General features: G+C 40.0%; 1 protein-coding gene across 4 annotated transcripts in view; it reads right to left on the minus strand.

Annotated features, from left to right (window-relative positions):
* The window catches only part of NSUN6 (NOP2/Sun RNA methyltransferase 6), an 88,077-nt gene extending 75,426 nt beyond the window's left edge, over nt 1-12,651 (minus strand). For 2 of the 4 annotated variants that reach the window (XM_061436176.1, XM_061436177.1), the window contains exons 1-3: nt 12,137-12,651; nt 9,335-9,490; nt 4,045-4,124 (exon numbers count right to left, since the gene is read on the minus strand). In XM_061436176.1, the coding sequence (XP_061292160.1) occupies nt 4,045-4,124; nt 9,335-9,490; nt 12,137-12,211 (311 nt within the window). In that variant the 5' untranslated portion in view covers nt 12,212-12,651. Of the gene's footprint in view, nt 1-4,044; nt 4,125-9,334; nt 9,491-12,136 lie in introns of those variants that run through there. The other 2 variants (XM_061436179.1, XM_061436180.1) reach the window with 2 other exon arrangements.
* Between the last annotated feature and the right edge of the window lie 207 nt (nt 12,652-12,858).

The following is a 12,858-nucleotide window of genomic DNA, read 5'->3' on the forward strand; positions in this document are numbered from 1 at the left end:
TGTTGGGGGGAAGGGGGTCCAATCGCCCATGAACACCAAGGGATGTGTGTAGCATTAAACAAAGCTATAATAAACCAAAGGCAAAACAAACTGTACAGACCAAAAAAGAGCAAAATCTCAAATAACCTCTCTATAGTTTCAAAGAAAATGGGTGTGTGTGTTAGTTGCTCAATCATGTCTGATTCTTCGTGACCCTGTGGACTATAGCCCGCCAGGCTTCTCAGTCCATGGGATTCTCCAGGCAAGAATACTGGAGTGGGTTGCCATTCCCTTCTCCAGGGGATCTTCCCAACCCAGGGATCAAACCCAGGTCTCCTGCATTGCAGGCACATTCTTTACCATCTGAGTCACCAGGGAAGCCCTCAAAGAAACTAAAAAGAACCTTTAAAAAGAGAGAACAACAACAAGATAAAAAAAGAAGAAAAGCGAACTAGCTTAGCTCAGCAAGTAAAGGATGGTCAATCTCCTGAAATTAAAGAGCTAACATAACAGACTTGAGACAGCTATTCTGAAAGAAGCCTGCTTAGAAGGTGGCCCTTGGCTGGCATCTGAAAACTTGACTGGGAAACAGTTCCCAGCACTGATATAAAACCAGCTCTAGTAACAGTCAGCTACTGTTTGTACAAGCAGTGTGGTCATTCGGAACACCTGCTTTCCTTTTGGGAGTCTGGAATTTGGCACATGCCAGGCAGAGGGGGCCTGCCAACTGAAACCTTGGGTGATGAGGCTCTAATGGGCTGCCCTCACAGACAGTTTTACTCACGTCAAAACTGACTGCTGAAAGAATGAAGCCCATCCTGGTTAACTCCATGGGGAGCAACTTTTTGGAAGCTCATGCCTGGTTTCCTCCTGACTCTACCCCCATATGCCCTTCCCTTTGCTGACATGGTTTTTGTACCCCTTTCATGCAATAAATCCTTGCCAATAAATCCTTGACTAGATGCTGAGTTCTGGGGAGTCCTTCCAGCTCATTACTGACCCTGGGCTGTCTAGGAGAGCCCAACACAGGGAACATTCTCACTGGAAATCCAACATACAGAGTATTAGTGTCCTCCTAACACAGAAGGCAAAGGTATGTAATGGAAAAATCTTCAAAGAACTACCAGAAGACTTATCATTGAAAAATCCCACTGTGTTTCAATCAAAATTAAGAGAATAACCAAAATCAAGGGATATCCCAGCCAAGTTTCTACAGTCCAATGCCTAAGAGTCTCATAGATCTCCAAGTGAAAGATCAAGACTTTGTTGCAAAAGGGAAAATACTTTTTGGCCTCAGATTTTTTTCACAGCAACACATGAGGCCACAAGATTGTGGAAGCAGTGTCTACACAGTTCTAAGGGAAATAACATGTGACCTGAAATGACTACACATACTTAACCAAGTCCTTACTTACATATAAAGGCAAAAACAAAGACTTCCCATGTGGTTCAGTCAGTGGTTAGGAATCCACTTTGCAATGCAGGTGACACAGGTTCAATCCCTGGTCGAAAAACTAAGATTCCACATGATGTGGGACAACTAGACCTGTGAATCACAAATACTGAACCCACGCACTCTGAGACGCAGGTGCTACAACCAGAGAGAAGCCTGCGTGACACAACCAAGACCCAACGCAGCCATAAATAAATGAATATTTAAAATAAATATAAAGGCAACAAGCAATTCTCAAGTGAGAATGTAGAGGATACAAGAAACATACCTGGGAGAAGAGAAGCAGGTGCTGCAGACCTGCTAAATCAGGGGTCCCCAACCTTCTTAGCACCAGGGACTGGCTTCATGGAGATAACTCTTCCATGGCCAGGGCGGGGGGTTGGATGGTTTGGGGATGATTCAAATGCATTACTTTTATTGTGTACTTTATTTCTATTATTATTACATCAGTTCCACCTCAGATCAGCAGGCATTAGATCCAGAAGGTTGGGGACCCCTATGCTAAATGACAATATCCAATCAGTCAAGATAAAGAACTCAGAAATAAACTACTGTTATTGCAAGTCAAACACTGCATTCACCTGAATTGAATAAAAAATGTTATAAAGCTTTATAATGTTAAAAAAAAAAAACTAACAGTAAATAAAAACTGGTTGGTGAAAGTTTTAGGGCAGCTATAAGAATTTCTTCATTTTTCATAGTGGAAAGTCAAAAGATACCTAATAAAACTGGTGATGAGTTTAAAAGACAAAAAACAGCTGACATGCTCCTTTCAGAAATCAAAGGTAGGTATATGAATCCACAATCCTAAAAGATTTCTCAGTGCTTTCGTGTAACTCACCATCTGTGTTACACAGTTCACTCATGTTTTAATGAGTAGCTTACTCACTACAAAGAATAGGATGAAAGGATTATTATGAAGCCAGTAAGAATGAAACAGAGTTACACAGATTATGGAAAACTATGGGCATCGTGGAATGACGTCCAGTGTATTCCAAAATGAATCGCAGATCTCAGAAGACCTGTGACTGATCAACTATAGTAACTAGTTGGTTTAAAACTAAATAGAAATGAGAGAAATCAGAACAGTGGTTTCCTAGTATGAGGGGCAAAATGCAGAGAATTTTCCGGTGATGGAAATGGTGTATATCTTGATGGGAGTGAGTCCCGACTATATAGTTGTATGAATTTAGCAAAACTCAGCACACTTAAGTAAGACTCCTCCATTCACTAATGCAATGTTCCTCTTAACAAAAATACACAATAAGGAGTTTACAGACTCAATTTTTAACTGCAAAAGTAATACGTGTTTACAGAAAAATAAAATAAAATAAACCAGAAATGTTACAATTAGAGCCTCTTCTTACCTAGTTTCTCCCAACCTCCTCAGAGTTAAGCACTCAGAATTAATCCCTGTTAACAGTTGGGTATATTATACCCTCCAGGCTTTTTTCTGTGCATAAGTAAATATACATAAATCTGTAATATTTAATTGCAAAAGAAATGTGATTATCCTACACAGAGCATATGCTTTGGGTATTTAATTGTAAATATCATCATTTATTTGTACATATAATTCTCCCACATTTAAGGCTGTATAACATTCCACTGAATGGATAAACCAAAAACCATTACTCTACTGTTGACCACTAAATTATCAATACTTTAAAGCTTTAACAAAATGAACATTTTTGTGTTTATTACTACTCTTAGGGGTATTAAAATTTTTTTATCACAATTAGGGATTTTAAAATGCTCTTTGGGAACAGAATTCCCATTATAATATAAAAGCCTATTATTTTTTTTTTCCTTTTTTAAACACATGCCTTCCAAACACAGTATCTCTTCTATTTAGCTGTGCTTAGTCGCTCAGTCGTGTCCAACTCTTTGCGACCCCATGGACTTTAGCCCGCCAGGCTCCTATGTCCATGGACATTCTCCAGGCAAGAATACTGGAGTGGGTTGCCATTCCCTTCTCCAGGGGATCTTCCCAACCCAGGGATCAAACCCAGGTCTCCCGCATTGCAGGCCGATTCTTCACCGTCTCAGCCACCAGGGAAGCCCAAGAATACTGGAGTGGGTAGCCTATCCCTTCTCCAGGGGATCTTCTCGACCCAGGGATGGAACTGGGGTCTACCGCATTGCAGGAGGATTCTTCACCAGCTGAGCTACCACGGTAGCCCGTTCTACTCAGAGAATACAGTAATTTAACATCATCGTGAATTAAAAAAATTTTACAAATATATCAGTTATGAAAATAGGAAACACTGTTGCTTTGTATTTCTGTTGTAGCTCCAAAAATTTTTAATTTAGCAGTGGAATCTCTTATGATATGCCAGTAAACAAATGTCTTACAGAATGAAAAAAAATCAATCACCACTAAATGGAACTAATATGCATTCCTCTCAAGATAGCTGAGTCCATTCCCAGTGTTCTTTTGTAGTATTCTCCATGACAGACAATCTGGTCAACATTTATCAAGTTTGTGATTTCCTATCCAAATAAAGTTGCTAATAGAGAAACTTAGTACTATCACCAAACAGCAAAAAAAAAGAACCTGTGACAAATTTTTATTTATAAGAATACAATTTGAAAATGAAATAGTTACAAACCTAGGTCCAATAACAGGAATAAGTAAGACATCCTGAAGGTCTGGATGCTGAAGAACAGGAAAACTTAATCCATTAAACTGCTGTTGAAAATAAACACAGAGGATTACAAAGCAATCAACACACTGGGTAAATTTCAAATTACAGAGCTTTTCATTATCATTACCTAACAGAGCATAAAGTTTGATTTAGGATTATTCTCATTTTTTTCCATGGGATACTACAAAAAAAAAAAAATCAAAGACTTCAAAACAACATTTTCTCTATAATTTGATTCTCGAGTTTCTTGACTTCTTTACAAGAAAAAGGCTCAATTTTGTTTAGTTTGACTTTGTAAACACAAACCACGTTGACCTTAAGTGACCTACTTTGAAAACACATATCCAGTATAGAGTTGCATGAATAGGACATTAAAGACTGAGATTTTTAAATGCTGTGTATTATATATTATCAACACTGAATGCCATGTCAGTTTTTTGTTTACTTGTCTGTCTGTTTTTGGTTGCACCGCGGCATGTGAGATTTTAGTTCCCCTACCAGGGATTGAACCGGTGCCCCCTGTAGTGGAAGCGCAGAGTGTTAACCACTGGACCACTAGGGAAGTCCGGCCACATCAGTTTTGATGATGCTTCCTGGCAAAGGCTGAATATATTCAGTATCCTCCACCATACTTGGCCTTCAGACTAGAAATAGGTGCAGGGCCAGCAGCGTAGGTGCTAAAGCCAACTCCCAATCTCATGGGTATGGAGAAGAAAATGGCAACCCACTCCAGTATTCTTGCCTGGAGAATCCCAGGGACAGAGGAGCCTGGTGGGCTGCCGTCTACAGGGTCGCACAGAGTCAGACACGACTGAAGCGACTTAGCAGCAGTCTCATGGGAGCCAACTGTGTGCATCTCTTGCCAAGTCAATAGTCATGCTGGCAGCTTAAAATTGACCAGAGTGGGAGCATTTACACCACAAAAAACAGCAAACACTACAAACCAGCATTATTTTTCCTAGAAAGGGGTTTGTTTGGTATGTACCAGCACACCATGGCTACAGACAGAAGACAACTGGGCACTCCCCATAAAAGAAGGGAATGGAGAGCAAGGACTCTGTGTCTATCAGAGGGCCACACACAAATACTGGAAAACAAGTCTCTGCTGTGTATGCCACTGATTAGACTCACACATCTTCACATACTGCACCAAAGCAGTAACAATAATAGATACTTGTGCTGCACTGTAGTATCAATACACTAGCTATAAAAAACCCAAAATCAACCTATTTCTAAGTTGGAAAGGAAAGAGAACAAAAATTCTTCAGATTTTGGAAATCAGACTATTTTTCTACTAACTCAACAGCTCTTCTGAGTTCTGCTTCCTCTGAGCAAAGGGAATTTTGAACTAACCATACCCAACAGCATAGTAAGACATCTTGAGGGTGAACTCATTCAAACAAACCTCTCTGTTTTTTCCCCTCTCTTCCTCCTGTTCTCTCTGATACCCTAGCAGGAGTGCCCAACCTCTGGGATGATCTGAGGTGGAGCTGATGAAATAATAATAGAAATAAAGTGCATAATAAATGTAATGCACTTGAATCACTCCAAAACCATCCCCTCCCTTGGTTCATGGAAAAACTGTCTTCAACTGGGAGACTGGAAAAACCAGACCCTGGTGCCAAAAAGGTTGGGGACCGCTGCCTTACAGTGTCTAGACTATGATCCCTGCAAGGAGAAGATAATGAATTTTGTCATTTGTTTTTGTTTTGCTTCGGAAGCACTACACTCTCTCCATACTACAGAGATATTCTACACAGATATCAACCCTGCTCAGGCCAAGATTTTCCTTCTCTCCTTTTCTATCAGATATTAAAACAATACAGAAGTAAAACTTTCATAAAACCACGTGTGCCTAACTTTCATAAAAATATCACACACTTTTTTAACCAAACATACCACAGGCCTCTTTTTCTGTTTGTTTCTACCCTGTGCCCTTTTTAAAACAGCCTTATTGAGGTTTACTTTACATACCATAAAATATATCCATATGAAATGCACAATTCAACGATTTTTTTTTTTTTAGTAAATTTACGGAATTGTGCAACCATCACTAGAATTCAGTTTTAGGTCCTATCCATCACCACACACAGATTCTTCACGCCCATCTGCAGTCAATCCCTGTTCGAGCCACAACCCCAGGCAACCACTAACCTACTTCTTTCTCTAGAAGCTGCCTTTTCTAGACATTTCATACAAATAGGATCACATACTACAGGAGGTCTTGTGCCTGGCTTCTTGCACTCACTGTGGTATTTCTGAGGTTCACCCACGTGGTAGCATGTATTAGTTCATCACTTTCATTGCTGAGTTCCGTTCCATGCTGTGAACTTAACCACATTTTGTTTTTCTATTCACCAGTCAATGAACATGTGGACAGTCTCCCCCTTTTGGTTATTACAAACAATGCTGCTAATAATATTCATGTCCAAGTCTCTGCATGGACATATGTTTCCACTTCTCTTGGATATATATAGGAGTGGAATTGCTGGGTTGTACAGTAAGTTTATGTTTAGCTTTTTAAGAGACCACAGACTTTTCCAAAGATGCCAGACCACTTGACTTTCCCACCAGTGGAGACAGGTTCCAGCTTCTCCACATCCTCGCTAGTCAAATGAAATTTTAAAAGATGAAATTTCAATATGTGACCCAGAGAAATCTGGAGACAAAGCACCCGCTTATATACCATTCAGGATATGCCTTCGGGATACATGTGAGCTTTGGGACATGGAAAACGAACATCTGCGATCTAAAACCTCCTTTGAGTCCCCTTTCCTGGTAGCAAGACGCAAGACTCAACCACCAGGTCCTTACTTACTGCCCACAGCCCCACTTTCTCAGTCTCATCTCAACCTTTACAGAAAGGGACTCAAAGCCCAGAATGATTTCATCTGCCTTGTCTTAGACACAACACCTGAGCTTTCTTTCTATCAGACTGGGATCCTAGGTTATCTAAGCTCTAGGAATAATTTTCGAGAAAAGAAAACCACCTGGATCTGCCTGAGTTTTGCACAGAACAGCTTCCTTTATTCAAGCTGAAAATCTATACACATGGCTATATAAAAGTAATAATCTTAGCTGCTTACAGGAACCGTTCACACTGTATGCCTCATACGGTCAATAAAATTACCACTCATTAAAATTCAGAATAACCTTTCTCCAAGTTTTACATAATTATCATACTAAGTTCTGGTCTCATACAGACAGAAAGTATAGCTGATTTTTCTTACATCATGGTCCTCTCCTCACTACTTGAAGTTTATAGAAATGTTCTTAAAGACAGTATGATAAACATTTCACTGATGTGGTGATATTAAAGACAAAAAACAAATGAATCAAACAACAAGGTCCTAATGTATAGCACAGGGAACTATATTCAACATCCTGTGATAAACTGTAACAAAAGCAAGTGAAAAAGATTATGCATGTGTGCGTGTATATATATAACTGAGTCACTCTGCTGCACAGCACAGACAACACTGTAAATCAACCACACTTCAATAAAATAAAAAGAATCAATACCAGTGAAGAGGCTCTGAAAATTTCACAACGTTCTATCCAGAGGAAACTTACAAAACAGCCTACTATGATATACAAACGGGAGGCTTTTAACTATGCTTATCTCTTTCCTTTTCATTTAGGTACTTAGGTAGAAATAGGCCTGCTGACACCCATCTGTGGTTATTTGTTAGAAGAGATGTAATAATAACTGCAAAATGGAATAACTAAAACTACCCCACGTCAGGCACCTTGTTTTGCTCCATCTTACATTTCCTGGGGGGCAAATCTCAGTGCACAGTGTATGAAACACACAATGCACAGCTCTGGGGTTTTCTTTCTGGTATTTTTTTAAATAATTTTCAAAGGTTATTTTTCCCTTACACTTACTGTAAAATATTAATTATACTCTGCGTTATACAGTATATCCTTGAGCATATCTTACACCTAACTTACCTCCCCCACCCCTACAGAGCCTGCCTCCGCTGGTGACCACTAGTTGTTCTATCTGTGACTCTGTTTCTTTTCTGTTATATTCTCTAATTTGTTGTATTTTTTTGGACTCCACATATAAGTGATATCATGTAGTATTTGTCTTTCTCTGACTTATTCCACTTACAAAATGTACAGATTTTGAAAGCAATTAAGACAATATAAACAAGAAAATTCAAATATTATCTTTCTATTTGAAACTTTAACAATTTGGGTTAGAACAGACCTCTTATGCATTTTACAATCCATTGTCAGTTAGAGAAAATGAGTATTATATGAAAACTATTTTATTAGTTGAACCAAAAAAATCTGCATTATCTTATTTTTAAATACATTCTTTATGCTATTTAATTTCCTTTTATTAAATTATATTTAATTAGCAAAGAAACTATCATTTGCAGAGATGTGGATGGACCTAGAGACTATCATACAGAGTGAAATAAGTCAGAAGCAGGAAAATACCATGTAATTACACATAAATGTGGAATCCAGAAAAATGGTACAGATGAAACTATTTGCAAACCAGAAACAGACACAGACATAGAGAACAAACGTATGGACACCAAGGGGGAAAGTGGGAGGAATTGGGAGACTGGGATAGACATACACACATTACTGATATGATGTATAAAATAGATAACTGATGAGAACCTACTGTACAGCACAGGGAACTCTACCCAATGCTCTTTGATGACCTAAACGGGAAGGAAACCCAAGGAAGAGGGGATATATGTATATGCATGGCCGATTCATTTCGCCGAATGAATGAAGAAACAAACACTACACTGTAAAGCGACTGTACCCCAATAAATTACATTGTTATTATATTAAATTAAAAATACAATTCTACAGGCAATCAGTAGGCACCACCTGACCTCTGGGCTCACTTCAGCTATATGATCTGCCCTCGTGATCGTTATAAACTGCTTACAACAGCACAAACTTTTTGGGTTAGAACAGACCTCTTAAAAAAAAAAAAAAAAAAAGAACAGACCTCTTAGCATTTTAAGGATGAAGATGACGAAACAAGAGAGGCCCGGAGGGGCTGAGTAACATATCCAGTTACTAAATAAACTCAGAATCAGAAGTATTATGTTCAAGTTCTAGCATTAGCACGCACCATATAACCTCGAACAACATTCGTGATCCTCAATTTCCTTGTTTGTAAACTTGTTATAGTGTATCATTCACATGATGTTAGGAGCAACGTGGCATAAGTTGGAGAAATCTCCTTCTGTACATAATAACAAAAATTTGCACCAACCTTCTGAAGCTCATCAAATAACAGATTTTTCACATGTTGTACTGAGGCTAGATGCGTATTTACTCTGACCGTGGTGAATGACGGAGGGTGAGACAAGTTATGTAACAGCGTTTCAAACCTCCTTTCTGCTTCTTGTTTACCTAAAGCGGACAGAATCTGAAAAGAAGAAAAGAACAAGTTACTGTTTCAATTTCATAATACACATTAAAAATATTAAGATATATGCATATACATTTGTTCCAACTGATGAAACATCATTCCACAATCACGCTCCATTTCATTTCCTGTTTACATGTTGGTAACACTAAGGTTATGGTGATTTTTCACAGGGTTATGCTAATAAACGCCTACTGAAACACCTGATGAAAAGGGATTAGAAAATCACTACCTCAACCGCAAAGCATTATTAACATTTTGAACATTTCTGCTACATTTATTCACACAAATTCAGGATTTCATTCTACTTATTTATAAAAATATTAACTGTTACATCACTTCTGTAGAATTAGTTCCCTGCTAATCTCATATCCTAGAGCGAATTGGCTAGCAACCTTTTAAAACAGTAAACAGTATTTTAAGAAAATGTAACACCTGAAACTGTCACCCAACAATCTCCCACAACATCAGTTTTTTTTATATGGTAATACTACATGTTAGGCTTCCCAGGTGGCGCAGTGGTAAAGAATCCGCCTCCCAATGCAATAGACACAGGAGATGCAGGTTTGATCCCTGAGTTGGGAAGATCCCCTGCAGAAGGAAATGGTAACCCACTCCAGTATTCTTGCCTGGAGAATCCCATGGACAGAGGAGCCTGGTGGGCTACAGTCCATGGAGTCACAAAAAATCAAGACATGACTGAGCAAACATGCACGTTATTATTAAAAGTAACAAGCAGATACTGTCTAAAAAAACCCAGCAAGATACCTGTCAGAAATAAGAGTTATGAAGACTCAAATGACCAAGTTTCCTTGTAATTAACTGAAGCCTTCAAGACATGTATTTCACCATTTTTTGTCATCTTTGACTATCCCCTGCCTCACAGAATCTTCATAAACCACTTGCCAGCCTAATAATCCACTAGCCTAAAAATATTAGCACTTTCTCAGTGTTTATGTTTTTTTTAACCAAATATTTCACTACTTTCGATACTTATTACATAGGGATAGTTTTTCTTTTTGTAAAATCCTGTTAGTATGTTTGAAAAAGAACTGGTGTGTCAAAGACATTTGAATTTTCTTTTATAAAACAATGTTAATCATTTCAAAAATTCTGGGGGAAGAAAACTGCCTCTTTTTCTCTTAACACCCTCCCTAAAGTTCTTTGGAATGAAGAAGATATTTCCTCAGGGACTTCCCTGGTGGTCCAACAGGTAAGAGTTTGAGCTCCCAATGCACGGGGCCTGGGTTCAATACCTAGTCTGGAAACTAGATTCCACATGCTGCCAACTAAAGACCCAAATGCTGCAGCTAAGACCCAAAGCAGCCAAATAAATAAAATATTTAGGGAAAAAGGAGACTATTTTATCTTTCCATACTGTGATGCTCTTTAACATAATCTTTGGGAATAAAAACATAGAAATCTAACCTAGAAGTCATGGCTTCACCAACATCTTTGAAAATGATTAACATCTGTGCAGCTTTACTTTGAATACAATACCAAAGATTTGGAAAATACAAAGTTGCCTACAAGCAGGATGGTAAGGCAGAGAGCACGAGCCTGGCAATCAATCAACATTCACTGAGGACTTCTGTGCTCAAGGCTGCCAGCAGCACGCAGAAGGAACACTTGTTGAGGACCTACAGTGCCAGGTGCTCACCCTTATGACTAATACCTTAACCCTGAAAATTTAGTGCTGTTAAATGTCCTCCAACTTCACAAACGAGGAAAGCAAGTTTCAGAGATGTAAAAAAGCACTGAGATGCAAACCACGGGACTTGGGGTTCCAAATCGATTCCTTTTCCCACTGTACTAACACCTAAGCTCTTTCCCTTCAGATTTCAACATTAGGACCATGACAGCAATGTAGATTTGATTCAGGAACATAACTCTTTGGATCCTCAGCTCTCTCACCTGTAAAAATGGGGATGAAATATATACCAAAAAAAGATTGCTAAGATTAGGATGTGGAGTTTCCCAGGTGGCTCAGCAGTAAAGAATCCACCTGCCAACGCAAAGAGCTGCAGAAGATGTGGGTTCAACCCCTGGGTTGGGAAGATCCTCTGGAGTAGGAAACGGCAATCCATTTCAGTATTTTTGCCTGGACAGAGGAGACCAGTAGGCTGCAGTCAATGAGGTCCCAAAGAGTTGGACACGACTGAGCACACACACAAGAAAGGTCTGCAAACCACCTAGCACAATCAGCGGCATTTAACAAGCACTCGCTGAATAACAGTATACCTTCCACCTGAGTACGGAGCAGGTGCTGTAAGAACACAGGTGTTTCTTCCCTACAGGACGTATAATTCTCAGAGGACACAGATCTTTGCTTGCTCACCCCTGTAACCCCTTCAGTCCCTGACACCTGTCTCCAAGCACACAGCAGCTTTTTCCCTCCTCCTTCCTTTCCCATTCTGAAATGTTAAAAAAAAAAAAATACACTCCATACATCTCTTAGCTCAGGAAGGATTCATTACATACCTGCAGAAAGACATCAGCATACTATATTAATGCATTGGGAAAGGCTAGTAATAAGAAACAACAGCTGTAAACATTTAATTGCCTTTTAGGGTTTTTTTCCTATCCCTCTAGTGTGTAAATATTTGAATGTCTGCAAACAGCATTTAATATATTTATCTGACCTACCTCCTTATTCATAAAGCCCGCTTTAAGATAGTTTTCAACTTCAAGTCTCAAAGATATTTTAGGGAAAACAGACATTTTCCTACTGCTTGAATTCTCCTACTCTAGGAGAAATGACAGAAAACGGTGGTTTTTCTCTGTCCAAATTGCAATAAACGTCTGGGCAATGAACACCACCCACGACGTGCCAGGAACATCCGATGCCAAAGAAAAGAGAAAGGCTCACGCCCAGTTAAAATAAACGCGGAGGAACTTCCACGCCTTCTGGAGCTGGACCAGCTTGGAGCGGCTTCACCTCCACCGAACCCGTCCCGGGACTTCTTTAGCGACGCTCACGGACACCACTACAAGGCAATGCCACTCACGTGGCGGGAGGTGACGGGGGAATCGTGAGGAGTGAATCCGCTGTCAACTGCACAGAGATGTGCAAAACCACGGGGGCATCAATTTCGAAACGCGCAGCCCAGGTTGCTCTGCAGAGAGCGGGTTCCGGAATGCGTCAGTTCCGGCGACGTGGCCCGCCCCTCCTTCCCCCGCCCACCAATCCGCAGCCGTAAATGGCCGCTACGTCACGCCTCCGGAGTGTCCCAGTTCCACCCGCGATGCGTCCAGGTGCGGCAGGCCTGGGCGGGCACCCCTTAAGAGGTTGGAGGAGGCGCTGCCTCCGGCCCTCAAACTGGTGGAGCTCTCTGTAGACCTGGCAGGAGAAAGCTGGGTGCCAGTTG

The sequence above is a fragment of the Bos javanicus genome, chromosome 13, assembly GCF_032452875.1.
Source record: "Bos javanicus breed banteng chromosome 13, ARS-OSU_banteng_1.0, whole genome shotgun sequence".
NCBI lineage: Eukaryota > Metazoa > Chordata > Mammalia > Artiodactyla > Bovidae > Bos > Bos javanicus.